Genomic DNA, 25,944 nt, shown 5'->3' with positions numbered 1-25,944 from the left:
CCCCCCGCAGTGACCCCCAGGGAGAGCCCCGCAGTGACCCCCCAAGCACAGCCCCGCTGTGACCCTCACGGAGAGCCCCGCAGTGATCCCCCCCAGGTAGAGCCACGGTGTTACCCCCAGGGAGAGTCACCGCAGGGACCCCCCAGGCACAGCCCCGCAGTGACCCCCAGGCAGAGCCCCGCAGTGACCCCCAGGCAGAGCCCCGCAGTGACCCCCAGGCAGAGCCCCGCTTTGACACCCCAGGCAGAGCTTCGCAATGACCCCCCAGTGAAGGCCCCCAGGCCGAGCCTCGCAGTGACAGCCTTCTATGAGGGCCCCAGGCACAGCCCCGCAGTGACCCCCAGGCACAGCCACGCAGTGTGCCCCACGGAGAGACCCCCTACGGAGAGCCCCGGAGGGCCCCCCGCAGTGACCCCCCAGGGAGAGCCATGCCAGCTGAGGTAGGTGCTCAACCCTCCAAGCCAGCAGCCGGAGTCTGGCATTTGGGGCGGGCTGGGAGGGGCCGATGGAGAGGATTCAGGGGGGCCGGTGTCAGGGTAAGTGAAGTGGGATCGGGGGAGGCAGCCTGAGGTTAGTGGAGGTGGGCTGTAGTCAGTGGAGTGGGTTCAGGGGTCAGCCAGGGTGGGATGAAGTAACCTGGGGTCGTGGAGGGTGGGGGCAGAAGTCCGGGGCTGTGGGATGGGTTCAGGGGGGTTGGGCTGGGGTCAGTGGCAGGGTGTAGGTTCAGGAGGTGGCTGCAGACAGGTACAGTGGAGTGGGATGGGGCAGGGGCAGTCGAGTGGCTTCAGGGGTGGGCTGAGGGCAGTGGAGTGGTTCAGGGGTAGGCTGAGTGCAGTGGAGTGGTTCAGGGGTAGGCTGAGGGCAGTGGAGTGGTTCAGGGGTGGGCTGAGGGCAGTGGAGTGGTTCAGGGGTGGGCTGAGGGCAGTGGAGTGGTTCAGGGGTGGGCTGAGGGCAGTGGAGTGGTTCAGGGGTGGGCTGAGGGCAGTGGAGTGGTTCAGGGGTGGGCTGAGGGCAGTGGAGTGGTTCAGGGGTGGGCTGAGGGCAGTGGAGTGGTTCAGGGTTGGGCTGAGGGCAGTGGAGTGGTTCAGGGGTGGGCTGAGAGCAGTGGAGTGGTTCAGGGGTGGGCTGAGGGCAGTGGAGTGGTTCAGGGGTGGGCTGAGGGCAGTGGAGTGGTTCAGGGGTGGGCTGAGGGCAGTGGAGTGGTTCAGGGGTGGGCTGAGGGCAGTGGAGTGAGTTCAGGGGTGGGCTGTGGAGTGGGTTCAGGGGTGGGCTGAGGGCAGTGGAGTGGGTTCAGGGATGGGCTGTGGAGTGAGTTCAGGGGTGGGCTGTGGAGTGAGTTCAGGGGTGGGCTGTGGAGTGAGTTCAGGGGTGGGCTGAGGAGGGGTTCAGGGGTGGGCTGAGGGCAGTGGAGTGGTTCAGGGGTGGGCTGAGGGCAGTGGAGTGGGTTTAGGGATGGGCTGTGGAGTGGGTTCAGGGGTGGGCAGTGGAGTGGTGCAGGGGTGGGCTGGGGGCAGTGGAGTGAGTTCAGGGGTGGGCTGAGGGCAGTGGAGTGGGTTCAGGGATGGGCTGTGGAGTGAGTTCAGGGGTGGGCTGAGGGCAGTGGAGTGAGTTCAGGGGTGGGCTGAGGGCAGTGGAGTGGGTTCAGGAGTGGGCAGTGGAGTGGTTCAGGGGTGGGCTGAGGGCAGTGGAGTGGTTCAGGGGTGGGCTGAGGGCAGTGGAGTGGTTTAGGGGTGGGCTGAGGGCAGTGGAGTGGTTCAGGGGTGGGCTGAGGGCAGTGGAGTGGTTCAGGGGTGGGCTGAGGGCAGTGGAGTGGTTCAGGGGTGGGCTGAGGGCAGTGGAGTGGTTCAGGGGTGGGCTGAGTGCATTGGAGTGGTGCAGGGGTGGGCTGAGGGCAGTGGAGTGGTTCAGGGGTGGGCTGTGGGCAATGGAGTGGTTCAGGGGTGGGCTGAGTGCATTGGAGTGGTGCAGGGGTGGGCTGTGGGCAGTAGAGTGGTTCAGGGGTGGGCTGAGGGGAGTGGAGTGGTTCCGGGGTGGGCTGAGGGGAGTGGAGTGGTTCCGGGGTGGGCTGAGGGCAGTGGAGTGGTGCAGGGGTGGGCTGAGGGCAGTGGTGTGGGCTGAGGGCAGTGGAGTGGTTCAGGGATGGGCTGTGGAGTGGGTTCAGGGGTGGGCTGTGGGCAGTGGAGTGGGTTCAGGGGTGGGCTGAGGGCAGTGGAGTGGTTCAGGGGTGGACTGAGGGCAGTGGAGTGAGTTCAGGGGAGTGAGGCTGAGGGCAGTGGAGTGGTTCAGGAAAGGGCTGTGGAGTGGGTTCAGGGGTGGGCTGAGTGCAGCGGAGTGGGTTCAGGGGTGGGCTGAGGGCAGTGGAGTGGTTCAGGGGTGGGCTGAGAGCAGTGGAGTGGTTCAGGGGTGGGCTGAGGGCAGTGGAGTGAGTTCAGGGGTGGGCTGAGGGCAGTGGAGTGGTTCAGGGGTGGGCTGAGGGCAGTGGAGTGGTTCAGGGGTGGGCTGAGGGCAGTGGAGTGAGTTCAGGGGTGGGCTGAGGGCAGTGGAGTGAGTTCAGGGGTGGGCTGAGGGCAGTGGAGTGAGTTCAGGGGTGGGCTGAGGGCAGTGGAGTGGTTCAGGGGTGGGCTGAGGGCAGTGGAGTGGTTCAGGGGTGGGCTGAGGGCAGTGGAGTGAGTTCAGGGGTGGGCTGAGGGCAGTGGAGTGGTTCAGGGGTGGGCTGAGGGCAGTGGAGTGGTTCAGGGGTGGGCTGAGGGCAGTGGAGTTGTTCAGGGGTGGGCTGAGGGCAGTGGAGTGGTTCAGGGGTGGGCTGAGGGCAGTGGAGTGGTTCAGGGGTGGGCTGAGGGCAGTGGAGTGAGTTCAGGGGTGGGCTGAGGGCAGTGGAGTGGTTCAGGGGTGGGCTGAGGGCAGTGGAGTTGTACAGGGGTGGGCTGAGGGCAGTGGAGTGAGTTCAGGGGTGGGCTGAGGGCAGTGGAGTGGTTCAGGGGTGGGCTGAGGGCAGTGGAGTGGTTCAGGGGTGGGCTGAGGGCAGTGGAGTGATTTCAGGGGTGGGCTGAGGGCTGTGGAGTGGGTTCAGGGATGGGCTGTGGAGTGGGTTCAGGGATGGGCTGTGGAGTGGGTTCAGGGGTGGGCTGAGGGCAGTGGAGTGGTTCAGGGGTGGGCTGAGGGCAGTGGAGTGGTTCAGGGGTGGGCTGTGGGCAGTGGAGTGGTTCAGGGGTGGGCTGTGGGCAGTGGAGTGGTTCAGGGGTGGGCTGAGGGCAGTGGAGTGAGTTCAGGGGTGGGCTGAGGGCAGTGGAGTGAGTTCAGGGGTGGGCTGAGGGCAGTGGAGTGAGTTCAGGGGTGGGCTGAGGGCAGTGGAGTGAGTTCAGGGGTGGGCTGAGGGCAGTGGAGTGGGTTCAGGGGTGGGCTGAGGGCAGTGGAGTGAGTTCAGGGGTGGGCTGAGGGCAGTGGAGTGGTTCAGGGGTGGGCTGAGGGCAGTGGAGTGGTTCAGGGGTGGGCTGAGGGCAGTGGAGAGGTTCAGGTGATGGGAATGCCGTAACCTGGAGTCAGGAGAGCTGGTGTAGGGCAGAGGTGGGAGATCCTGGCACAGTTCTATTGCCCCTTACCTCTCCAGTGCCTCCTTCTTTCTTCTCCCTGTGCCCTGCCCGTCTCCGGTCCCCCGTCTGTGCCTCTCTCTCACCCCCTCCCCTTCCCATGGCATCCCCTCTCCTCCACTCGTTCCCCTCTCTGTGCATACTCTTGCTGAGTGGCTCTTCCCTGCCCCTCCCTCCTCACCTCTCTCCCCCCCCCCCTCTCTGTTGCACTCCCTGCTGCCCCCTGCATATGCTGCTCCTGCCCCCTCCAGTGCCCCCCCCTTCACTGTCCTCTCCTCGAGTCCATCCACAACCCCTCCCCCCTGCGCCTTTCTCTCAATCTGTAAGGTGTTCTTTCCCTTCCCCCACCTCGTTTAGTCTCTCCCCACCCTCCCTGTCCTCTGCCCAGCTGTGCCCACTGCCCCACTCTGCCCTCTTTCCTCTGCCTCTCATTGGCCTCTGCCTGTTTCAGCACAGAGAGAAAGATGCCCCATTGGCTCCCTGTGCATGCGCAGCGGCTATTCACAGAGGTCACTTTACACCTGTAAATGTACTCCGTGAATCTACTCCGGCAGCTAGCGGCGACTCTACGCGTGTTTGCTATTCCCTCATCGCGAGGGTGAACCCCTCCTAGTGTAGACCCCGCCCCAGCCCGTGGAGCACCCTGCGCCAGGATTGACGAGTGTAGTTGCTACTCATGGCTTTTCATGCGGTGGCTCTCTCCGCCTCTTTTCATTTTTATTTAATTTGCACTAACAGTTAATAAAGGTTTTGTAGATTCAATTAATTACAATTAACTTAAACATTTTCTTTTACATTTATAATAAGATTATTATTTATTCCTTATCTATAATTTTTTTGCATTAAACAAAATATATAACTGTTTTGTAAAACTTGAAATTGTATTTCTGTAACAATATTTCCCATTATTTGAAGTCTCTGCCTCCATTATGTTCTGTGGGAGTGTTGCAGTACCCGTGAGCGGCCATGTGTGGTGCTGGACTTACTCCCAGCCTGAGCACGGATACATTTACTACGGTTGTGGGATCTTTGCGGCTGATTTACGAGCCCATGGCGCCGCCAGTGCTCAGACGCATCTGCCGCGCAGCCTGCCTGCCCGTATTTACAGGGCCCCTAAAGGCCCCCTTGTAAATAGGGCCCCTATCACACATCACTCTGCATGAAAGGGGCATCCCATGGGTGTTGCTCTAGCTGTGCCCACGCGACATCCATGGAGCCTGACACATTCGCAGATTTACAAAGTGTTCTAAACCTGGAAATGCGTCGGTTAGAAGAGGCGCAGCGCGGAGAAACGCTTATTCCTCCTCGTTTGTTGCCGCGGTCTATGCTGCTTTCTGCCGCACATACAGAAGGAGCAAAGCGCCATCAATGATCGCTTTTGTGCAGGAAGGTGTCCCTTTCTGCACATACACAACCCTCCCTGCAGCGCAGCGGCCCTCGCACCATGAAGCAAGGCTGTCTCCGATGGCGCACCGCTGTTGTTTGTGCGCCGGCGCAGGGGAGGATAGGAATGGACCGTCTCTTGTAGAAACGGCACATAACGTACAGGCCGGCCATGCTTCTGTGCGTTGAAATATAGTAAATGAGGCCCGTCGCTTGGGAGCAGCAGTGCGTGTGAGAAGTTGGCCTGGTATATGCTGTCCACTAGTGAAAGTGGGCACCTGCACCAGTCCAAACGACCCTTATTGATGATTAGGTTAAAGACAGTGTAGGAGAGTAGGATCTGCTTCACATGGGTACCCCCACTTTTTGCTGGTGTTTCACTGTTTTTCAACTTTAGTCTGGCTGTGGCCCTGCTAACCAGGACCCCAGCCTAGCTGCTTCCTCTCTAAATTGATTACCAGTACTTTAGGTACACTCCAGATTGGATTCTGGGGTACCCTTATAAGTCCCTAGTATATGGTATACAATGTACCCAGGGCATACGTACCTCAGAGGCCTCTCAGGGGCTGCAGCATGTATTGTGCCACCCCTGGGAAGCCATTTAAAATGACACAACAGGTCTGCTACTGCAGCCTGGGTAAGGTGGTGCATGCACCCCTTACTTAGATATAGGTTCACTATATCTCTCCATATCACTGCACATGTAAACGTATCAGTCACCCCTATGGCAGGCCTTAACAGTCCTGAAGGCAGGGCGCTGGGTTTTATGCGAGAGGGTGCCCATGCATGAGTAGAGCCCCTCTGCAGCCTTCGGAACCTTTATTGCGGGGTGTTTGTGATGCAGCCAAACCATATACTCTTAAGTGCATTATAACCAAACGGTAAATGCTAACTTTAAAACGGCTGCATGGAAACATGTCGTGTTTGGTGTCAAACACCTTGGAATCATACCCCCACACCAGTAACTGGTATGGGAGTATGATCCCACCCTTCTACAGGGAGATACATGACAGCACCGGTATACCCGGTACCAACTTAACAGAGCCCTGACATCACAAAATGGATGCTGCAGCCACAGACACGAGTCTGCCCTCCTGCTGCTGGACGAAACTCCAGCAGGGGAGGCCTGGACAATAGGTTTCCTGTCACAGGGAGGTGTGACCACCTCCCAGACAGGCTTTAGCGTATTGGGGCTGGGTGGGTGCACTCCAAGAGTGCTTTGAAGTCTGCACTGGGGGCACATTTGGTGTCCCTGTGCATAGTCCAGCTCAAACCAGTTGCAGGGGCTACCAGCCCCTGCTCTGGCACAAAACTGGACAAAGGAAATGGGTGTAGCCACCCCTCTTTCCTGACCCTCCCATAGGTGGGTCCCTAGAGTTTGTCCCACCCCTTCCTTGGGTATAGATAGGAACCCCTGGCATCAAGACTTTAGATTTACCTGGACGAAACTCTGAAACTGAATCCTGGAACTTCGACGATCTACCTTGAACTAGATGACTGAAGAATCTCCCTTGGAGTAAAGGAGTTACTCCCCTGCAAGGCAGGCACCAAAGACGCATCTGACTGATTTGCATCTCAGAAGCTCCGGAGGACTCCGAAGAACTTTGCAACACAGGAGGTGGGTTTCCGTGGTCTCAGAGGTCGATCAGTGCCCACAGCAAGTCTGAGGCCCCTATCCCTCGTGGTGACCGTGCAACCCGAACCCCTGGACACTGTGTCACTTTGCAGAAGCATCAGCTTTCCAGCGACTCCTGCAGCTGAGCTTTGGATTACTTGTAGCCCTGACCCCGAACAGCGATTCCACCTAAGATTGCCCTCCTACACTCTACAAGTGTTCCGTGAGCTGGCCCTTTGTGTTTTCTCTCAAGGTCCCTTCGCGATCCCTAGTCTGTCGACTGGTGGGTCCCTTTGAAGGCAACTTTAATTCTTATTGGGCTTCCCTGGTTGCTCCAGACATGCCCTGACACTCCATTGCTTGGGGAGTCCCCAGGACCTTGCTGGTCCGCACCGAAGCATCTTTTCCAAGCCTGGATCGAAGATCAGAAGAACCTGAAAGCAGAGGTGACAGAGTCTGGGTCACTTGCCAGTGACCAGGGGCGCGATAGACGAATGCTCACCAATGTCTGGTGTTTCAGGTGTGAAGAGATGAAGCTTGACTCTGCAGCCACGAGGACCAGGAGGTGTCGACGATGACCAGGAGCTGGTTTTGACCTGTTCCACAAACAATGTCGAGTGCTGCGGTGTCGGTGCTCGGATTGTACACAACAAGCCTTGGCAACTGCAACCCATGCGGGCAGAGGAAAGATGCATCGGTGAGGACCAGCAAGGTCCTGGGGACTCTCCGAGCTATGGAGAGTCAGGGCACATCTGGGACAAACAGGAAGAGCCCACGGAAAGTCAAAGTTACCTTAACAGGGACCCACAGGCCAACGGACCAGGGATAGCGAAGGGATCTCGAGCTGAATCACAAAATACCAGCCCACGGAACACTCGTGGAGTGTGGGCCGGAAATCTTCAGTGGAATTACTGCTCGGAGTCACGACTACAAGTAGCCCAATGCAGAGCCTCAGGGATCGCCACAAAGCATATGCAGCTGCAAAAGTACATGGTGCACAGGGGTTCGGGTTGCACGGTCCCCACGAGGAATACGGGCCTCAGATTTGCTGAGAGCGCAGATCAACCTTGGAGACCTCGGGAACCCACCTCCTGGGTTGCAGAAATCTTCGGAGTCTGCAGGAGCTTGGGAGATACAAACCGGTCAGATGTGTTTTAGGTGCCTGGCTTGCAGTGGAGTAACTTCTTTACTCTAAGGGAGATTCTTTAGTCATCCAGCATAGTGCAGATCGTCAAAGTACTTGGTTTCTGTAGCAGAGTTTAGTCCAGGTAAAATCTAAAGTCCTGTAGTCAGGGGTTCCTACTTTATACCCAAGGAAGGGGTGGGACAAACTCTGGGGACCTACCTATGGGAGGGTCAGGACAGAGGGGTAGCTACACCCATGTCCTTTGTCCAGTTTCGCGCCAAAGCATGAGCAAATGGCTCCTGCAACCATTTTGAGCTGGACTATGCACAGGTTCACCAAATGTGCCCCCAGTGCAGACATCAAAGCACTCTCAGAGTGCACCCACCCAGCCCCAATACACTAAAGCCTGTCTGGGAGGTGGTCACACTTCCCTGTGACAGGAAACTTATTGTCAAGCCTTCCCCTGCCGGAGTTTCGTCCAGCAGCAGGAGGGCAAACTCGTGTCTGTGGCTGGTAGCATTCATTTTGTGATGCCCAGGTCGAGAAAGCTGGTACTGGGTGTACCAGTGTGTCGCATATGTCCCTTTAGGATGGTGGAATCATACCTCCCCTGCCAGTTACTGGCGGAAAGGTAAGATTCCAAGGTGTTTGACACCACACACGACATGTTTCTGTGCAGCCATTTTGAAGTTAGCATTTACTGCCAGGTTATAATGCACTTGAATATATATGGTTGGCTGCATCACAAACAACCCCGGAAAATAGGTTCCGAAGGCTGCAGAGGGGCTCTGCTCATGCAGGGGCACCCTCTCACATAAAACCCAGCACCCTGCCTTCCGGATTGATAAGGCCTGCCATAGGGGTGACTGATAGGTTTATCATCATCAAGATATCTTTATTTCGGCAAAAAGCCTTAAAAAGTACAAAAGAATAAAATAGATATATACACAGACAGACCTGACACAGATAAAATGAGTCATAACAATACATTAGGTGATAGTCAGTCCCCTTCTTCTGTTCCACATTGCTAAAAGAAATTTAGAGACTGCGAAAACTATACATTCAGTTGTGTCTGTTTTAAGAATTCTAAAAGCATGGCTACATTGCCGAAAACCCATATTTTTACAAATAGGCACTATCCAATGCTTCCTGGCTTTTGAATATGCAGGGCAAAAAAATAATACATGGAGCTCATCCTCTTTATCACAACTGCAGCCAGGGCAGGCCTCAGTAGAGGTTGGCGCCCAACTGCGGGTGAAAGCTCTCAGGGGTAGAGTGCCGTATCTCCATTGGAGATATAGTTTCCTTGATGCTATAGGATAGATAATATCCATAAAATTCTCAAATTGATAAAAATCTTTAACAGTTAAAAAGGATTTAGTTAAAAGTCCGTTCTTAGGAGCAGTCAGTACTCTTTTTAGTTGCTCAGCCACGTAGATCTTAGTAAGCATCTTCCGTGGGATCCCCTTGCAGCTTGTTTCCGGTTCGTACCACATGTCACCTAGCCCAAGTTTGATACACTGAGATTTTATAAACATGAACCACGGGATTTTTTGTACACTATTGCTAGCCAGAATTTCCTTCAGCTCTAGTCTATAATGCAATAGTTCTGGCGTAGTCCACAACCTGTGCCAGTACCTAAGGGGCTTCAGAGCTAGTTCATCATCCATCGGCCTCAGATCCAGATCCATCCTTAAAGGATGCAACGGGGTACTTTGTGGAAGTGATAGTAGCTGTCTGATGAACTTATTTTCAATTTTAAGGAGTTCCAACCCTGTTGAATGCCCCCAGAGTTCTGCTCCATATAAGATTGCTGCCCTGGCCTGACTCTTGTATACTTCAAGCGGGGGTTTAATAGGTTTATATGTAGATGTGTTGGAAAACCTAAGTATACCCCCTGCATACTGGGCTAATTTCAGCTGTGCTTTGGCGATTTGTGGAGCCCATGAAAGGTTTTCACTTAGAGTTACTCCTAGATAATCAAAGGTTTTTACCCTTTCCAAGTTTGATGAATCTAATTTTGGGTTCGGCCGTGTGGAAGGTGAGGGATTAAAAACCATATACTTTGTTTTGTTCACATTGATTTCCAGGCCACGACCTCTACAAAAATCCTCAAAACTGTCAAGCACACGCTGGATTCCCATTGGTGATTTAGAAAGTAGCAGGGTGTCATCCGCGAACATAATTGCTGGCACCCTGCTACCTGCCAAAATTGGGGCATCATTATTAAGGGCACTATTGAGATGGGAAATCACACCATTAACGTATAGGCAAAACAGGGTAGGTGCTAATACGCACCCCTGCCTCACCCCTCTGCTAATGGGGAATTTAGAAGTTAAAGCCCCATTCTTCCCATGACGCACCTGGGCAAAATTGCCCTCATGCAACCTGATCAGTATTGCCAGAATTGGTGGTGGCACCCCCAGACTGACCAACACAGCCCAAAGTTTCCCTCGGGGTACTAGATCAAAAGCGGAGCGGAGGTCAACGAATACCATGTAGAGGCTGCCACCCTCAATCTTTGCTGTTTTCCAGAATAGTAATAACAGGCGGAAGATTTGATCCATGGTAGAGGTGTTCCTCCTAAACCCCGCTTGGTATTGGCTCAGTAGAGCGTGCTCCTCCATCCAGTCCTGTAGTCGTTCAAGGATGAGCCGCGCAAAAATTTTTTGCGGGACATCTATAAGGCTGATGGGCCTACAGTTTACCGGTGACAAAGGGGAGCCCTTCTTGAAAATAGGAACGATTTCTGCCCTCAACCAGGTGCAGGGTACATTCATATGTAAAGTGATATAAAATAGACCTAGTGAACCTATATCTAAGTAAGGGGTGAATGCACCATCTTATACAGGCTGCTGTAGCAGACCTGTGGTGTCATTTTGAATGGTCTCTCAAGGGTGGCACAATGCATGCTGCAGCCGCTGGGAGGCCTCTGGGGTACCAAGTCCCTGGGTACATAGTATACCATATACTAGGGACTGATAAGGGTACCTCAGAATCCAATCTGGAGTGTAATTAAAGTACATGCACAACCAATTTAGGGAGAAAGCAGATAGACTGGGGTCCTGATTAGCAGGATCCCAGTCAGACTAGTCAAAAACCAGCAAAACACCAGGAAAAAAGTGGGGTTAACCATGCAGTCAGATTCCACCTTCCTACATAACCTGAAGGACTGGGCAATTTTTAAGACCCAGCGGTGCCAGGGGACAACACCTGAGACCTTCGGGGTTCACCTGTTTTGGCGTACTAAACAAACAGACACGGGAATCATCCTCTGGCGTCGAAAGATCATTTTAATGACTGCAGTCAGGAACAGAAGTCACAGAAGTATCATACGAGAGAGATTCTACGGAGACTGCTCGATTTGTACAAAGCAGGTCGCTCCTTAAATACTGAATATTATGCCTCGGGCAAACATTCCTACAAGTTTACAATTATTCCGGTTTCTGCATTCCAAACAATAAGATCACAAAACATCACATTCCCATCTCCAGGTGTCCGGCCTTCAATCACACAATTCTGACATCCCTCTATTGAAAGGCCAGACCGCCCCATAATAAAATTGGTCACCTCCTCATCATAAAAGGCTAAGGGAAATACAGGGACAGATGCAGAAAATAGGAGAGTCAGATAAGACGTATTCGTAGGCAAATAAAAGAAGCGTGGTCTATTGTATCAGGGTCAGTAATCTTGCGTAAGCAGGACAGGACAGAAAACCGGCGTGGCAGGGTCCGCTTCGGGCGGCAGAGTCAGCTTTCGCCAAGTCATGCGGAATTCAGCAGAACGTGCACTAGGGAATACGTGTCCTCGTGAGGTTACCCAAACCGGGTCATCGCTCGGACATCGCCCATTCACTGACTATGTGAGGGCAATGATACAAAATGGACGTCGTGCACAAAATGAAACCCGTAGGTTTGAACACGAAAACCAGCAATATATGACAAATCCTTCAGTGCAGCGTTGCAAAAACACTTGCCCATACTAAACTCATCATTTGTGATTCACTAATACCAAAATCGTCACGGTACCATTAGTTCCAAAACACGGGTTCAGTTTTCACGGAACCTCAAACCCCCCTCCCCACAAACAAAAGGAGATAAGGCTAACCTTGCCCAGTTGAGACTTTAGTGACTAAGTGGCCATATAAGGAAGATTCTGCACTAGAATGGATACCCCCTGTCTTATGGTCCACTAAGGAGCCCCTACCCTTAAGGGTATTGTATTTTCTCCAAAAGTTGGAATTACTACCTGTAGAGTATTTTGGCAAAGTAAAAGGCTGGTGGGGTGTCTGAGTAGAGAAGTGAGGCACTGACAAAGTTGGTCTCGGCTTCCTCAGAGCACTGGTCACCATGGAGACCTTTCTTTCCAGGTTTGAGTTGTATCTGGCCCTAAGGGTCAACCTCTGCCTGCCTACAGCTGGGGGTTGGGTCCCTTTGGTTGGAACACTGGAGGGATAGGGTAGGTTTGGAACCATTTGGTCCCAGGTTTGCCCTTGCCCAATAGAGTCCATCTGGGGGAGGTCCCTACCCAAAGGAAAGGGGGATCCCTCAGTGTTTTGAGGAATTTTCACCTGGCTAGGACTACTAGCTTGGGTGTTCCTAATCTGGCGATGAGGGTGTTCCTCTGGACAGTGGGCCCTTGGGGGTCCACTGACCTCCCTGACCTCTGCAGCCCTAGGCTGATTTAGGTAGGGTATAGAGGGGCAGGGTACCTGCTCCAGACTGGGTACCACCTTGGAAGGGTCCCCTGCCATCAGGGGTGTTGCCAAGCCAGGCCTGACCACCTCTGGGGCAGCTCCTTCACCAGGGGTAGGATCAGTTCCCTGAGGAAGCTGGTCCTTACCTATAGTCTGGGGGGACGAAGACTTTCCTTCAACCCTTGTGCTCTCTGGTGGAGTAGAGTGGGTCATTCTTTCCGGATCCATCACTCCTGAATTTCCCTGGGGTTAGGTTGAGGCCCTATGGGTCCTACCATCACACCCAGGGATGCCCAGCATTCTTAAATGGGCCTGGTATTCAACTTCAGCCCAGGGTGAAATTTCTAGATCATTGCCCAACAGGCAATCTACCGGCAAGTTTGGGGACACTGCCACTCTCTTTGGGCCTGTGACCCCTCCCCAGCTGAGATTGACTATGGCCATGGGATGATCTGTGCTGATACCATCAATGTTGGTCACCTGATACTTGAACTCAGGTAAAAGCTGTTGAGGGGGGGGCTAGCTTCCCTGTCACCATGGTGACACTAGCCCCTGTGTCCCTGAATGCCAACGCCTTCTGACCATTGATTAGTGGCTCCTGTCTGTACTTGCCCAAAGAATTAGGACTGACAGTAAAAGTGGCAAATCCCATGCCACCATCACAGACTGAGGAGGCCTGTGAGGGGGACCTTTCTAAATTATGGTCCACCTCAGTTCCCCATGGGAACCCACCTAACATTTTGGGTGCACTACTACCAACTGTGGGATTACTACTTGTAGTACCAGGAGGAGTGGTAGTATTGCTGGGAGGATCATTTTCCTTATTGCTGACCTTAGGGCAACTAAGGTCATTTTTCCAGTGGCCAGGCTTCTTACAGATATGGTAATAAGGTATCTTTTCAGGGGAGGAAGGAGTTTGGGACCCACCCCCAGGGGAGGACTTTTAGGGCCCTGTAGTGGATTTATCTTTTGATTTATCCCCACCTTTCTCTTGGTTCTTGGAAAAATCTTTCTTCTGGTCACCACCCTGATTCTTTGGCTTTACCCTGGTTCTGACCCATTTATCTGCCTTCTTGCCCAATTCTTGGGAAAAAGTCCGATCTGAGTCCCCCAGGTACTGGTGTATAAGCTGGGTTGACAATTAAGGATCTGCTCCCTCATAATCAAATTGTACAATCCTAAAAAGTCATGCACCTTGCTGCCATGTATCCATCCTTCCAGAGCCTTAGTAGCACAATCTCTGAACTTAATCCTGTATTGTTCAGTGGTTAAGCCAAACCCATCAATCAGAGCACTCTTCAAGACTTTGTAATTATCAGCATCCTCTTCTCTAACAGTGAGGAGCTTGTCTCTACCTTTGTCTGCAAAGGAGCGCCACAAGATTGCAGCCCACTGTTCCTGAGGGACCCTCTGTACCTTGCAGGCCCTCTCCAGTGCAGTTATCCATTTGTGGATATCATCCGCACTCTGATAAGGGGAGACAATCTTGTTCAGGTTTCTATGGTCATGAGTATGTTCTCTAGCTCTAGGGACACTGTTGCTGCCACCATGGGGCTCTAGCCCCAACCTTCTGGAAGATCTCTGGTGCTCCAGGGATACCCTGTCTAGGGCCAGCTGCTCTTTCTTGATTCTGAGTTTGGTCCGCTCATACTCAAGTAACTGACACTTCTCATAAGAGGAGTCCCTTTTATGAGAAGCAGAGGTCCCTACAGAAGTACCAGAATGATTAGATTCCTGAGACGGAGATCTTGATCTTCTTGGTAAACCGTGTACTCTTCCTGGTGGAGTAAAGAGAGGGCCACTGGGGCCTTCTCCCCCACCTGAAGGAAGAGTTGGATTTTCCAGTTTAGAATCATCTTGATCCTCCTGGCCAGGGTTTGAGTCCAGCTCGTAGAAGTGTTCACTTCCTGCTCTGTCCTCATCTCTGTCCCACCCAACCTACCTGCCTCATCAGACCTTGGAGTCTTTCTGAGGTCGTCTAGAAGTGGTATCTCTATGAGATGTTGAGCTCTAGCACTTCTCCCTGTCCTCAGCTTCCAAGATGCACACACATTTCTCAATTCCTGAAATGAGATATGGTCATACTTAGTTGGCAAGGAGCAACTGGCTTCTGGCCTAGAAGACATGCTAGAGTTATGTGGTGTAGGCCCCTACCTAACCTAGTGGGAAATGAGACTCTCGAGTTGGAAAAAGGGTGTGCTAGACCCTTGACTTACCCAACTCCAAGTTCAGTAGAACCTACTTATTCTAGTCTTTATTTATATGAACCTGATACCTTTAGTGGTTTTCAGTTAGTCACTCAATTAGATTATCTGGTAAAACAACAGCAAGCTTGAATCCCAACCGCTGCACACCAATGTGAGAAGTTGGCCTGGTATATGCTGTCCACTAGTTATAGTGGGCACCTTGCACCAGTCCAAACAACTCTTATTGATGATTAGGTTAAAGACAACCTTATGTGAAAGCTATCCTAGTGGTAGCTATGGAGAGCAGCCTTCAGGCTAAGTCTCGAAGGAATGTAAAGCAGCTTGTTTTACCAGATCATAACCTCCTGAATGACCAAATGAAAGGAGAACCACACGAGATATATAAAAAATATGTATTTATTACTAAACACTCTCTACTAACCTCTTTATGAGATTAGACAAAGCACACAATATTAAATCACTAAAACGACAGTAAATAGCACAATACACAGCGGGCTCCAGGGGGAGACCGAACCATATACTAAGAAAGTGGTATAACAACCACGACTTGACCAGACACAGTGCCTAGAGCACGTAGAATAGCTGGGATCCCAAGTAACAACCCAATGTAGTGATACCGGGGACCCACGGAGGACGGGTGCAGTGTGTGAACACAAGCACGAGCTCCGTACAACTCTGGGAAAGTTGCAGTTGGAAATTTAAAGATTAAGGACACTTCGTAGAGGACTTTAAGCAAACCCAGTTAAACATAGAAGGTGCTAAGGCCAGCACCCTTGAGAGTACCTAGATAACCGTGTTACCTATCCCAGAGGAGCCGGGTGCATAGGGGTCAAGTGATGTCGGAAACCTTCGTCATTTTCAATGGCGTGATGCGGAAAAATGCTGCTGCTGGGAAGATGAAGTGTCCAGTGGAATCCAAGCAGAGGGGACAGAGTCTGGGTCACTTCAGGGTGACCAGGGGCTCGATAGACGAATGCCCACCGATGTCGGGTGTTTCAGGTGAGAAGAGGTGAAGCTTGACTCTGTAGCCACGGGGATCAGGAGATGTCGACGACAACCAAAGTCCAGAGGTGAGCTGTCACACGAAGGATGTGGAGGGCTGGGGGGTCAGTGTCTGTATTGAACACCAACAAGCCTTGGAAACTGTAACCCATGCGGGCAGAGGAAAGATTCTTCGGTGAGGACCAGCAAGGTCCTGGGGACTCTCCAAGCTATGGAGAGTTAGGGCACGTCTGGAGCAACCAGGAAAGCCCACAGAAAGTCAAAGTTACCTTCACAGGGACCCACTGGCCAATGGACCAGGGATCGCGAAGGGACCTCGAGCTGAATCACAAAATACCAGCCCACGGAACACTCGTGGAGTGTGGGCCGGAAATCTTCAGTGGAATTACTGCTCGGGGTCACGACTACAAGTAGCCCAAAGCACAGCCTCAGGGATCGCCAAAAAGCATATGCTGCTGCAAAAGTACACAGTGCACAGGGGTTCGGGTTGCACGGTCCCCACGAGGGATATGGGCCTCAGAATTGTTGAGAGCGCAGATCAACCTCAGAGACCTTGGGAACCCACCTCCGGTGTTGCAGAAATCTTCGGAGTCCTCGGGAGATGCAAACCAGTCAGATGCGTTTTAGGTGCCTGCCTTGAAGGAGAGTATCTCCTTTACTCCAAGGGAGATTCTTCAGTCATCCAGCGTCATGCAGCTTGTCGAAGTACTTGGTTTCTGTAGCAGAGTTTAGTCCAGGTAAAATCTGTAGTCAGGGGTTCCCACTTTATACCCAAGGAAGTGGTGGGACAAACTCTGGGGACCCACCTATGGGAGGGTCAGGACAGAGGGGTGGCTACACCCATGTCCTTTGTCCAGTTTCACGCCAGAGCAGTAGCAAATGGCTCCTGCAACCGGTTTGAGCTGGACTGTGCACAGGGACACCAAATGTGCTCCCAGTGCAGACATCAAAGCACTCCCAGAGTGTACCCACCCAGCCACAATACACTAATCCTGTCTGGGAGTTGGTCCCACCTCCCTGTGACAGGAAACCTATTGTCAAGCCTTCTCCTGCTCGAGCTTGGCTCAGCAGCAGGAGGGCAGACTTGTGTCTGTAGCTGGCAGCATCCATTTTGTGATGCCCAGGTTGAGAAAGCTTGTACCGGGTGTACCGGTGTGTCGCATATGTCCCTTTAGGAGGGTGGAATCATACCTCCCCCGCCAGTTTAAAGTTGGCATTTACCGCGATGTTATAATGCACTTAAATATATATGGTTGACTGCATCACAAACAGCCCTGGAAAATAGGTTCCGAAGGCTGCAGAGGGGCTCTGCTCATGCAGGTGCACCCTCTCACATAAAACCCAGCACCCTGCCTTCCGGATTGATAAGGCCTGCCATAGGGGTGACTGATAGGTTTATATGTGCAGTGATATAGAATAGATATAGTGAACCTATATCTAAGTAAGGGGTGCATGCACCACCTTACACAGGCTGTTGTAGCAGACCCGTGGTGTCATTTTTAATCGTCACTCAGGGGTGCCACAATACATGCTGCACCCCCTGGAAGGCCTCTGGGGTACCTAGGCCCTGGGTACATAGTATTCCATATACTAGGGACTTATAAGGGTACCCCAGAATCCAATCTGGAGTGTACCTAAAGTACATGCACAACTAATATAGGGAGAAAGCAGATGAACTGGGGTCCTGATTAGCAGGGTCCCAGTCAGACTAAGTCGAAAACCAGGAAAACAGTGGGTGTACCCATGCAGTCAGATTCCACCTTCCTACAGCACTCACTTTTGTGGGTGGGGTATTGTGTCTGCATGTCCCTTCCTAAACCCCTCCTTACCCCTCCATAAACCCCACCCATTCTCTTGTGGGTATTCCTCATTTTCAAGCCACGCACACCTGTCCGTCCCACGTTTACTACTAAAACGTAGATCTATGTTTGCGGGGATCTCAGCACATGTGGCAGAGCTGGGCGTGGAGGGGGGCTCTGTTCATGTGGCAGAGTTAGGCGTGGAGGTGGGCTCTACACATGTGTCAGACCTAGGCGCGGAGGGGGGCTCAGCACATGTGGCAAAGCTAGGTGCGGAGGGGGGCTCAGCACATGTGGCAGAGCTAGGCGCAGAGGGGGCTCAGCACATGTGGCAGAGCTAGGCGCAGAGGGGGCTCAGCACATGTGGCAGAGCTAGGCGTGGAGGGGGCTCAGCACATGTGGCAGAGCTAGGTACAGAGGGTGGCTCGGCACATGTGGCAGAGCTAGGCGTGGAGGGGGGCTCAGCACATGTGGCAGAGCTGGGCGTGGAAGGGGGACTGAGCACATGTGGCAGAGCTGGGTGTGGAGGGGGACTCAGCACATGTGGCAGAGCAAGGCATGGAGGGGGGCTCTGCACATGTGGCAGAGCTGGGCATGTAGGGGGGCTCTGCACATGTGGCAGAGCTGGGCGTGGACGGGGCTCTGCACATGTGGCAGAGCTGGGCACGGAGGGGGCTCTGCACATGTGGCAGAGCTGGGCACGGAGGGGGCTCTGCACATGTGGCAGAGCTGGGCACGGAGGGGGCTCTGCACATGTGGCAGAGCTGGGCACGGAGGGGGCTCTGCACATGTGGCAGAGCTGGGCGCGGAGGGGGCTCTGCACATGTGGCAGAGCTGGGCGCGGAGGGGGCTCTGCACATGTGGCAGAGCTGGGCGCGGAGGGGGGCTCTGCACATGTGGCAGAGCCGGGCGCGGAGGGGGGCTCTGCACATGTGGCAGAGCCGGGCGCGGAGGGGGGCCTCTGCACATGTGGCAGAGCCGGGCGCGGAGGGGGGCCTCTGCACATGTGGCAGAGCCGGGCGCGGAGGGGGGCCTCTGCACATGTGGCAGAGCCGGGCGCGGAGGGGGGCCTCTGCACATGTGGCAGAGCCGGGCGCGGAGGGGGGGCTCTGCACATGTGGCAGAGCCGGGCGCGGAGGGGGGCTCTGCACATGTGGCAGAGCCGGGCGCGGAGGGGGGCTCTGCACATGTGGCAGAGCCAGGCGCGGAGGGGGGCTCTGCACATGTGGAAGAGCAAGGCGCGGAGGGGGCTCTGCACATGTGGAAGAGCAAGGCGCGGAGGGGAGCTCTGCACGTAGCTGAGTGAATACCATTTTGTACGACTTGAGGAGCATGTAGTGCAGAGTGTGCATAGGCCCCAAGGTGTCTGTCTAGAGTGTTTGTACACAAACATTTATTAGGCCCTGGGCACTTCTTTCAAATTTGAGTTGGCTTGTGATGCTGCTCTAAAACCCACAATGCACCAGGACACAGATTGCGCCATCGATTGTGTTTTCACCCTGCGCCTCAGTGTATACGTGACGGTGCAACACAGAAGTATAGTATCTGTGAACTGGAGTAATGTACAAATAAGATTTCAAAACACGCAATGTCACATAAATAAGCATTCGGGAAATGGGGCGGGCGCACAGGACTGTACAGCACTACTAGATGTAAACCGTTTTTTACAGATTAGTAATGTCTTCCATGTGCATGCCACCATAGGTCACGTGCTTTGCATAGACTGGAAAGCAGGGCTGATTCCCTGAAGTGGTGGCTTCCAGGAGCAGTGGAAGGTGTGAGAATGTCTATGGTCATTTGACCCATGTGCTTCTTGGCTGCCTGAATGTCCACACAGTAACGTTTAGTGAACGAGTGGCAAGTTTACCAAGTAGCACTTTTGCAACTATGTCCCACTGGAATATTTTCTAGGAATAGCATGATGGCCCCAGTTTTAGGATTGGGGGCACCCTGGGTCCAGCCGGTGGGTAGTGCCTACCTGCTCTCAGGTGAAAGAACCACTTTTAAAAACCAAATTTAATGTGAGTCCAACATTAAATCACACAGCAGGTGAATCTGGGACACTAGAAGCTATAAACCACTTCTTATCCAAGGTGTATGAGCAGTGCTGAATGCAGTAAACCTCTAGTACAGAAGTGCAGCAGCATCACTGTTGCCCACTCTGATCTTTCGATCGCCTTAGATGGAGATCAGGGCAGAGTCCATGCTTCTTACAGGGTGGAACCATCAGGGGATAAGCCATGCTTCGTACAAGGTGGAACCTTCAGTGTAGTGTCCATGCTTCACCAGGGTGGACCCTTCAGTGTAGTGTCCATGCTTCACTAGGGTGGACCCTTCAGGGTAGAGTCCATGCTTCTTACAGGGTGGAACCATCAGGGGATAATCCATGCTTCGTACAGGGTGGATCCTTCAGTGTAGTGTCCATGCTTCACTAGGGTGGACCCTTCAGGGTAGAGTCCATGCTTCTTACAGGGTGGAACCATCAGGGGATAAGCCATGCTTTGTACAGGGTGGAACCTTCAGGGTAGAGTCCATGCTTCACCAGGGTGGATCCTTCAGTGTAGTGTCCATGCTTCACTAGGGTGGAACCTTCAGGGTAGAGTCCATGCATCTTCAACCTCTTCCAGGGTGGGACCTTCAGGGTAGAGTCCATGCTTCTCTCATACTTGTTCCAGGATGGAACCTTCAGGGCAAGGTACATGCTTCTTCCAGGGTAGAACTTCAAAGTTAGAGTCCATGCTTCTATCAAGTTGGAACCTTCAGGACAGATCCCATGCTTCCTCCAGGGTGGAACCTTCAGGGTGTAGTCCATGCTTCTTTCACGGTGGAACTTTCAGGGCAGAGTCCATGGTTCTTCCAGGGTGGAACCTTTGGGTAGAGCCCATGCTTCTTCCAGGGTAGGAGCTTCAGGGCAGAACCCATGCTGCTTCCAGGGTGGAACGGTGAGGGCAGAGCCCATGCTTCTTCCAAGGTGGAACCTTTGGTGTTGAGGCCATAGTTGTTCCAGGGTAGAACATTCAGGGTAGAGCCCAGGCTTCTTCCAGGGTGAAACCTACAGGTCAGAACCCATGCTTCTTCCAGGGTGGAACCTACAGGTCAGAACCCATGCTTCTTCCATGGTGAAAACTTCAGGGCAGAGCCCATGCTTCTTCCAGGGTGGAACCTTCGGTGTTGAGGCCATAGTTGTTCCAGGGTAGAACCTTCAGGACAGAGCCGATGCTCCTTTTAGGGTGGGACCTTCAGGGTAGTCCATGCTTCTTCCAGGGTGGAACCATCAGGACGGAGCGCATGATTCTTCCAGGGTGGAACCATCAGGACGGAGCGCATGCTTCTTCCAGGGTGGAACCTTCAGGGCAGAGTCCACGCTTCTTCCAGGGTGTAACCTTCAGGACAGACCCCATGCTTCTTCCAGGGTGGAGGTTCAGGGTGGATCCCATGATTCTTCTAGGGTGGAACCCTCAGGGCATCAGCCATGCTTCTTCCAGGGTGGAACTTTCAGTGTAGAGTCCATATTTCTTCCAGGGCGGAACCTTCCGGGCAGGGTCCATGCTCCTTTCAGGGCTGAACCTTCAGGGCAGAGTCTATGCTTCCTCCAGGGTGGAACCTTCAGGGCAGAGACCTGCTTCTCCCAGGGTAGAACCCTCATGGTATAGCCCATGCTTCTTCCAGGGTAGAACCCTCATGGTATAGCCCATGCTTCTTCCAGAGTGGAACCTTCAGTGTGAGCCCATGCTTCTTCCAGGGTGGAACCTTCAGGGCAGAGTCCATGCTTCTTCCAGAGTGGAACCTTCAGTGTGAGCCCGTGATTCTTCCAGGGTGGAACCTTCAGGGCAGAGTCCATGCTCCTTTCAGGGCTGAACCTTCAGAGCAGAGTCCATGCTCCTTTCAGGGCTGAACCTTCAGAGCAGACTCCATGCTCCTTCCAGGGTGGAACCTTCGGAGCAGAGACCTGCTTCTCCCAGGGTGGAACCTTCAGGGCAGAGCCCATGCTTCTTCCAGGGTGGGACCTTCAGGGTAGAGCTCATGCTTCTTCCAGGGTGGAACTTTCAGTGTAGAGTCCATACTCCTTCCAGGGTGGAACCTTCAGGGTAGAGCCTGTGCTTCTTCCAGGGTGGAACCTTCAGGGCAGAGTCCATGCTTCTTCCAGGGTGGAACCTTCAGAGCAGACTCCATGCTTCTTCCAGGGTGGAACCTTCAGGGCAGAGTCCATGCTTCTTCCAGGGTGGAACCTTCAGGGCAGACTCCATGCTTCTTCCAGGGTGGAACCTTCAGGGTAGAGCCCATGCTCCTTCCAGGGTGGAACCTTCAGGGTAGAGTCCATACTCCTTCCAGGGTGGAACCTTCAGGGTAGAGCCCCTGCTCCTTCCAGGGTGGAACCTTCAGGGTAGAGTCCATACTCCTTCCAGGGTGGAACCTTCAGAGCAGAGTCCATACTCCTTCCAGGGTGGAACCTTCAGAGCAGAGTCCATGCTTCTTCCAGGGTGGAACCTTCAGGGCAGAGTCCATACTCCTTCCAGGGTGGAACCTTCAGGGCAGAGTCCATACTCCTTCCAGGGCGGAACCTTCAGGGTAGAGCTCATGCTTCTTCCAGGGTGGAACCTTCAGAGCAGGGTCCATGCTTCTTCCAGGGTGGAACCTTCAGGGCAGACTCCATGCTTCTTCCAGGGTGGAACCTTCAGGGTAGAGCCCATGCTCCTTCCAGGGTGGAACCTTCAGGGTAGAGTCCATACTCCTTCCAGGGTGGAACCTTCAGGGTAGAGCCCCTGCTCCTTCCAGGGTGGAACCTTCAGGGTAGAGTCCATACTCCTTCCAGGGTGGAACCTTCAGGGCAGAGTCCATACTCCTTCCAGGGTGGAACCTTCAGGGTAGAGCCCCTGCTTCTTCCAGGGTGGAACCTTCAGGGTAGAGTCCATACTCCTTCCAGGGTGGAACCTTCAGGGCAGAGTCCATACTCCTTCCAGGGTGGAACCTTCAGAGCAGAGTCCATACTCCTTCCAGGGTGGAACCTTCAGAGCAGAGTCCATGCTTCTTCCAGGGTGGAACCTTCAGAGCAGAGTCCATACTCCTTCCAGGGTGGAACCTTCAGGGCAGAGTCCATGCTTCTTCCAGGGTGGAACCTTCAGGGCAGACTCCATGCTTCTTCCAGGGTGGAACCTTCAGGGTAGAGCCCATGCTCCTTCCAGGGTGGAACCTTCAGGGTAGAGTCCATACTCCTTCCAGGGTGGAACCTTCAGGGTAGAGCCCCTGCTTCTTCCAGGGTGGAACCTTCAGAGCAGAGTCCATACTCCTTCCAGGGTGGAACCTTCAGAGCAGAGTCCATACTCCTTCCAGGGCGGAACCTTCAGAGCAGAGTCCATACTCCTTCCAGGGCGGAACCTTCAGGGTAGAGCTCATGCTTCTTCCAGGGTGGAACCTTCAGAGCAGGGTCCATGCTTCTTCCAGGGTGGAACCTTCAGGGTAGAGCCCATGCTTCTTCCAGGGTGGAACATGGCGGCTGCTAGCTATACACTGCGGGCGCCATTGTGGGGCAGCTTTAGCAGCGGAGAGCGGCAATTACACTGACAAAATCGTGCAAAAAATTGATCTTAAACTTACTGAATCTCTGGATCCCGGAACGATCCTGAAACGCGAGTTTTCTGAGCCTGATGGAAATCGGAGGTTGATCTGCAGTTCCCCAGGGGCACGCTGGAGTGAGGCAGCGGGGGAGCTCCGGCCGGAATCAGATCGGGTGGCAGAGGCAGAACAAGTCAAGCTTTCCAGCAGTACCTGAGGAAGCGAGAAACCAGGAGGGAGACCTGAGCAGGGCAGAAGGAGAACAGAAGTGGGGACAGCTGTGCGGGAGAGGGGGGCAGCACCTGCATATGGAGACAGGCGATACTAAGGAAGGTGAGGAACCCTCCAGGTACACATTGAGGACAAGGAATATTGGAGGGAAGACAAATCTCCTTCCTATCTCGCCAGACTCATTGCTAGAGTCGTTGCAAGGAGCGAACATTATCGTAAAAGCAAAACGGGGGCGAAAAGGGAGGGAGTCTCCAAAGCACGGAATTAGGAAAGCCTTCAGTAGGGAAAATTAATGAGGGGAAAAAACCTGTCATTTTACCTGCTAAAGTAAAAATGACCCCTTCTCTTAAATCGGTTTTCCGAGTACCTCCGAGCATGCAGAAAGATGGCGCAGGTGGCTCGAGCCCCAGTTTAGAAGAACACGCATCAGATACACCTGGTAATAGTGGTAATTTAGAGGTTACCGTAATTAACACGAAAAAGGGTGCAAACAGTGCTGGCGGTTTCTTAGAAATGAGTGAGTCAAGAGGGGATACTGGGGTATTCCAAGGAAATACTGGAACAATCCCCGTGAGCAACAGGTTCTCGGTGCTTGCACCACCTGAGGATCTAGGGGTTCCGGCCCAAGTGCTAAGCGGAGACGGGCAGAGTAGTTTGGATGCAGGAACATCTCAAGTGAGGAAAGATACAAAAACCTCGCTGGCAAGTATATTATTGGGCCTTAAAAATGACAAAGAATGGCTTTGAGGTCTCAGAGGCGAATCAGCTAGGCATACAAGCCTCATGTCTGGAGTTAACGCCGAAGTTGGATGAGGTAACTCTTCATACAAAGAAGTTGGAGGAAGAGGTGGATATTGTGTAACAGGACGTGGAGAAGAACGCCTCCGAGATTTCTAAGTTAGAAAGACAAAACCAAACCCTAAGAGAAGATATTGAGAGTGGAGAACCATTCCCGCAGGAATAACTTAAGGTTTTTCAATGTTCCCAAAACCGAGGAAGGATCGGATATGAAGGCTTTTATAATCTCGCTACTACGGAATACGATTTTGAAAGACAAGGAAGAGATAAACCTTGAATATGGAGTCCAGAGGGTGCACAGAGAGCCTTTCCGTCGTAACCCCCAAAGAACTAAACACAGGAAGATCCTCATGAACTTTCTCTCACGTATCATTGAAGAAGAGATACTTAGCCGGGCTCTGAAAAATGGTCCATATTTGGTAGATGGGTTTTCCCTCCTTGTCAGATCAGGTCTATGTAAAGCTACAGAACAGAGGCAGTGGGAGTTAGGAGGCAAGATGAAGGAGCTCTGGAAGTTGGGAGCGAAGGTCCAGCTAAAATTTTCCACAATGTTGCGCATTATGTGGAACAACCAAATGCATCATGTTCGGACAGTAGAAGACGTAGAATCGTTAATTGACCGGATCAAAAAGGGAGATGCTGCAAAGTGATCAATTTGGATTAAAGGACAGTTTGCTTTCTTAACTCTAAATACTTTGGTTGAAATTCCCCCACTGGTGTGCCCACGGCATTGTTATACCTAAAACAATAGGGAGGGTTCCCCAGGGTTGGTGTACGAGGGTGGGGCGGGAAGGAGGTGGGGACGTGTGGGCACGGGTGGGGAGCAATGGGATAAAAAAACAAAGTCCTCCGAGCCTTTTATGCAGGGGAATCTAACCATGCAGCAATGAAGCAAGAAATAGAATTTTTCAGGAAGCGTTATGGCTAAAACTGCGAGTATTGATATTCTCGCCTGCAACATGGATAGTCTCCGGTCTAAACCTAGACCGAGGAAAGTGATGGAATATTTAAAAAATAGACCGGCACAAATCATGATTTTACAGGAGATGCACCTATTAGCAAATGAAAGCAAGGAGTTGTTTGGAAGGTGTGGATGGGTCCAAAATGTCAGCGCTTCTGATCAAACACAATGTTGTAAGGGAGTTGTAATCCTAATTGGGAGCGCAAGGGGGATTGATTTTAATGCATCGAGCACGGATAGTTCGGGGAGATGGGCATTAGCTTGTATAAAATAGGCAGATAGCGATTTTATGTGTTGGGTTTTACGGACCCAACGAGGATGATCCACAGTATATTATAGACTTAGAATTGAGGCTGGTGGATATTTCAGCTCCAGCAATCGTGGGCGGGGATTTTAATGTACTGATGAATCCTGTATTGGACCGCTCAACGAGGAGGGAGAGTGCCTATGTCCCCAGAATGAGGAATGCGTTGAAAAGCATGATTCGGGACCTTGATTTATTAGATGTGTGGAGATATTTGAGAGGGAAGATGAGGGGGCACACATATCACAGCAAAAAGCACCATCACTTTTCAAGATTAGATTATTTTTTAGTTGATAGATGCCTTGCAACTAATATTAAAAAGATTGCGCATCTTCCAGCTCATATCTCGGATCATTCAGCTGTAATGATAACTTTACAAGCTTTAGGACCGCAGCCTTCTAAGAGATGGACCCTAAATCGTGCCCTTCTTCTAGAAGGGGGGGTTGAGGCAGCTATGAAATAAGCGGCAGCAGAATACTTTAACAATAAAGATGCTGCCTCCCCTGGAATAGTATGGGATGCCTTCCAGGCATATATTCGAGGGGTCAAGAAAAGCCTTGCCTGCGGAATAAGTAGAGACGATAGCGCAGAACTAATGAATATGGAAAGGAAGTCGGGATCCTTGAGGAGGCTTTGCATTCCATAAGCGTGGGCGAGGAAAGGGAAAGGTTGGAAAGGACAT

The 25,944-nt window shown here is 52.8% G+C and overlaps 1 protein-coding gene across 5 annotated transcripts in view; it reads left to right on the top strand.

Moving 5' to 3' along the window:
• The window catches only part of PIP5KL1 (phosphatidylinositol-4-phosphate 5-kinase like 1), a 621,182-nt gene that overhangs the window by 245,270 nt on the left and 349,968 nt on the right, over nucleotides 1-25,944 (top strand). Inside the window, exon 1 of one of the 5 annotated variants that reach the window (XM_085614157.1) lies at nucleotides 49-440. The exons of the other annotated variants lie outside the window; for them this stretch is intronic. Coding sequence (XP_085470283.1) covers nucleotides 429-440 — 12 coding nt within the window. The 5' untranslated portion in view covers nucleotides 49-428. Of the gene's footprint in view, nucleotides 1-48; nucleotides 441-25,944 lie in introns of those variants that run through there. 5 annotated transcript variants of the gene reach the window in all.

This window comes from Triturus cristatus, chromosome 1_2 (assembly GCF_964204655.1).
Source record: "Triturus cristatus chromosome 1_2, aTriCri1.1, whole genome shotgun sequence".
NCBI classification, from domain to species: Eukaryota; Metazoa; Chordata; class Amphibia; order Caudata; family Salamandridae; genus Triturus; species Triturus cristatus.
Note: the sequence above shows the minus strand (reverse complement) of the source record. Positions and strands in the feature narration are given on the sequence as shown.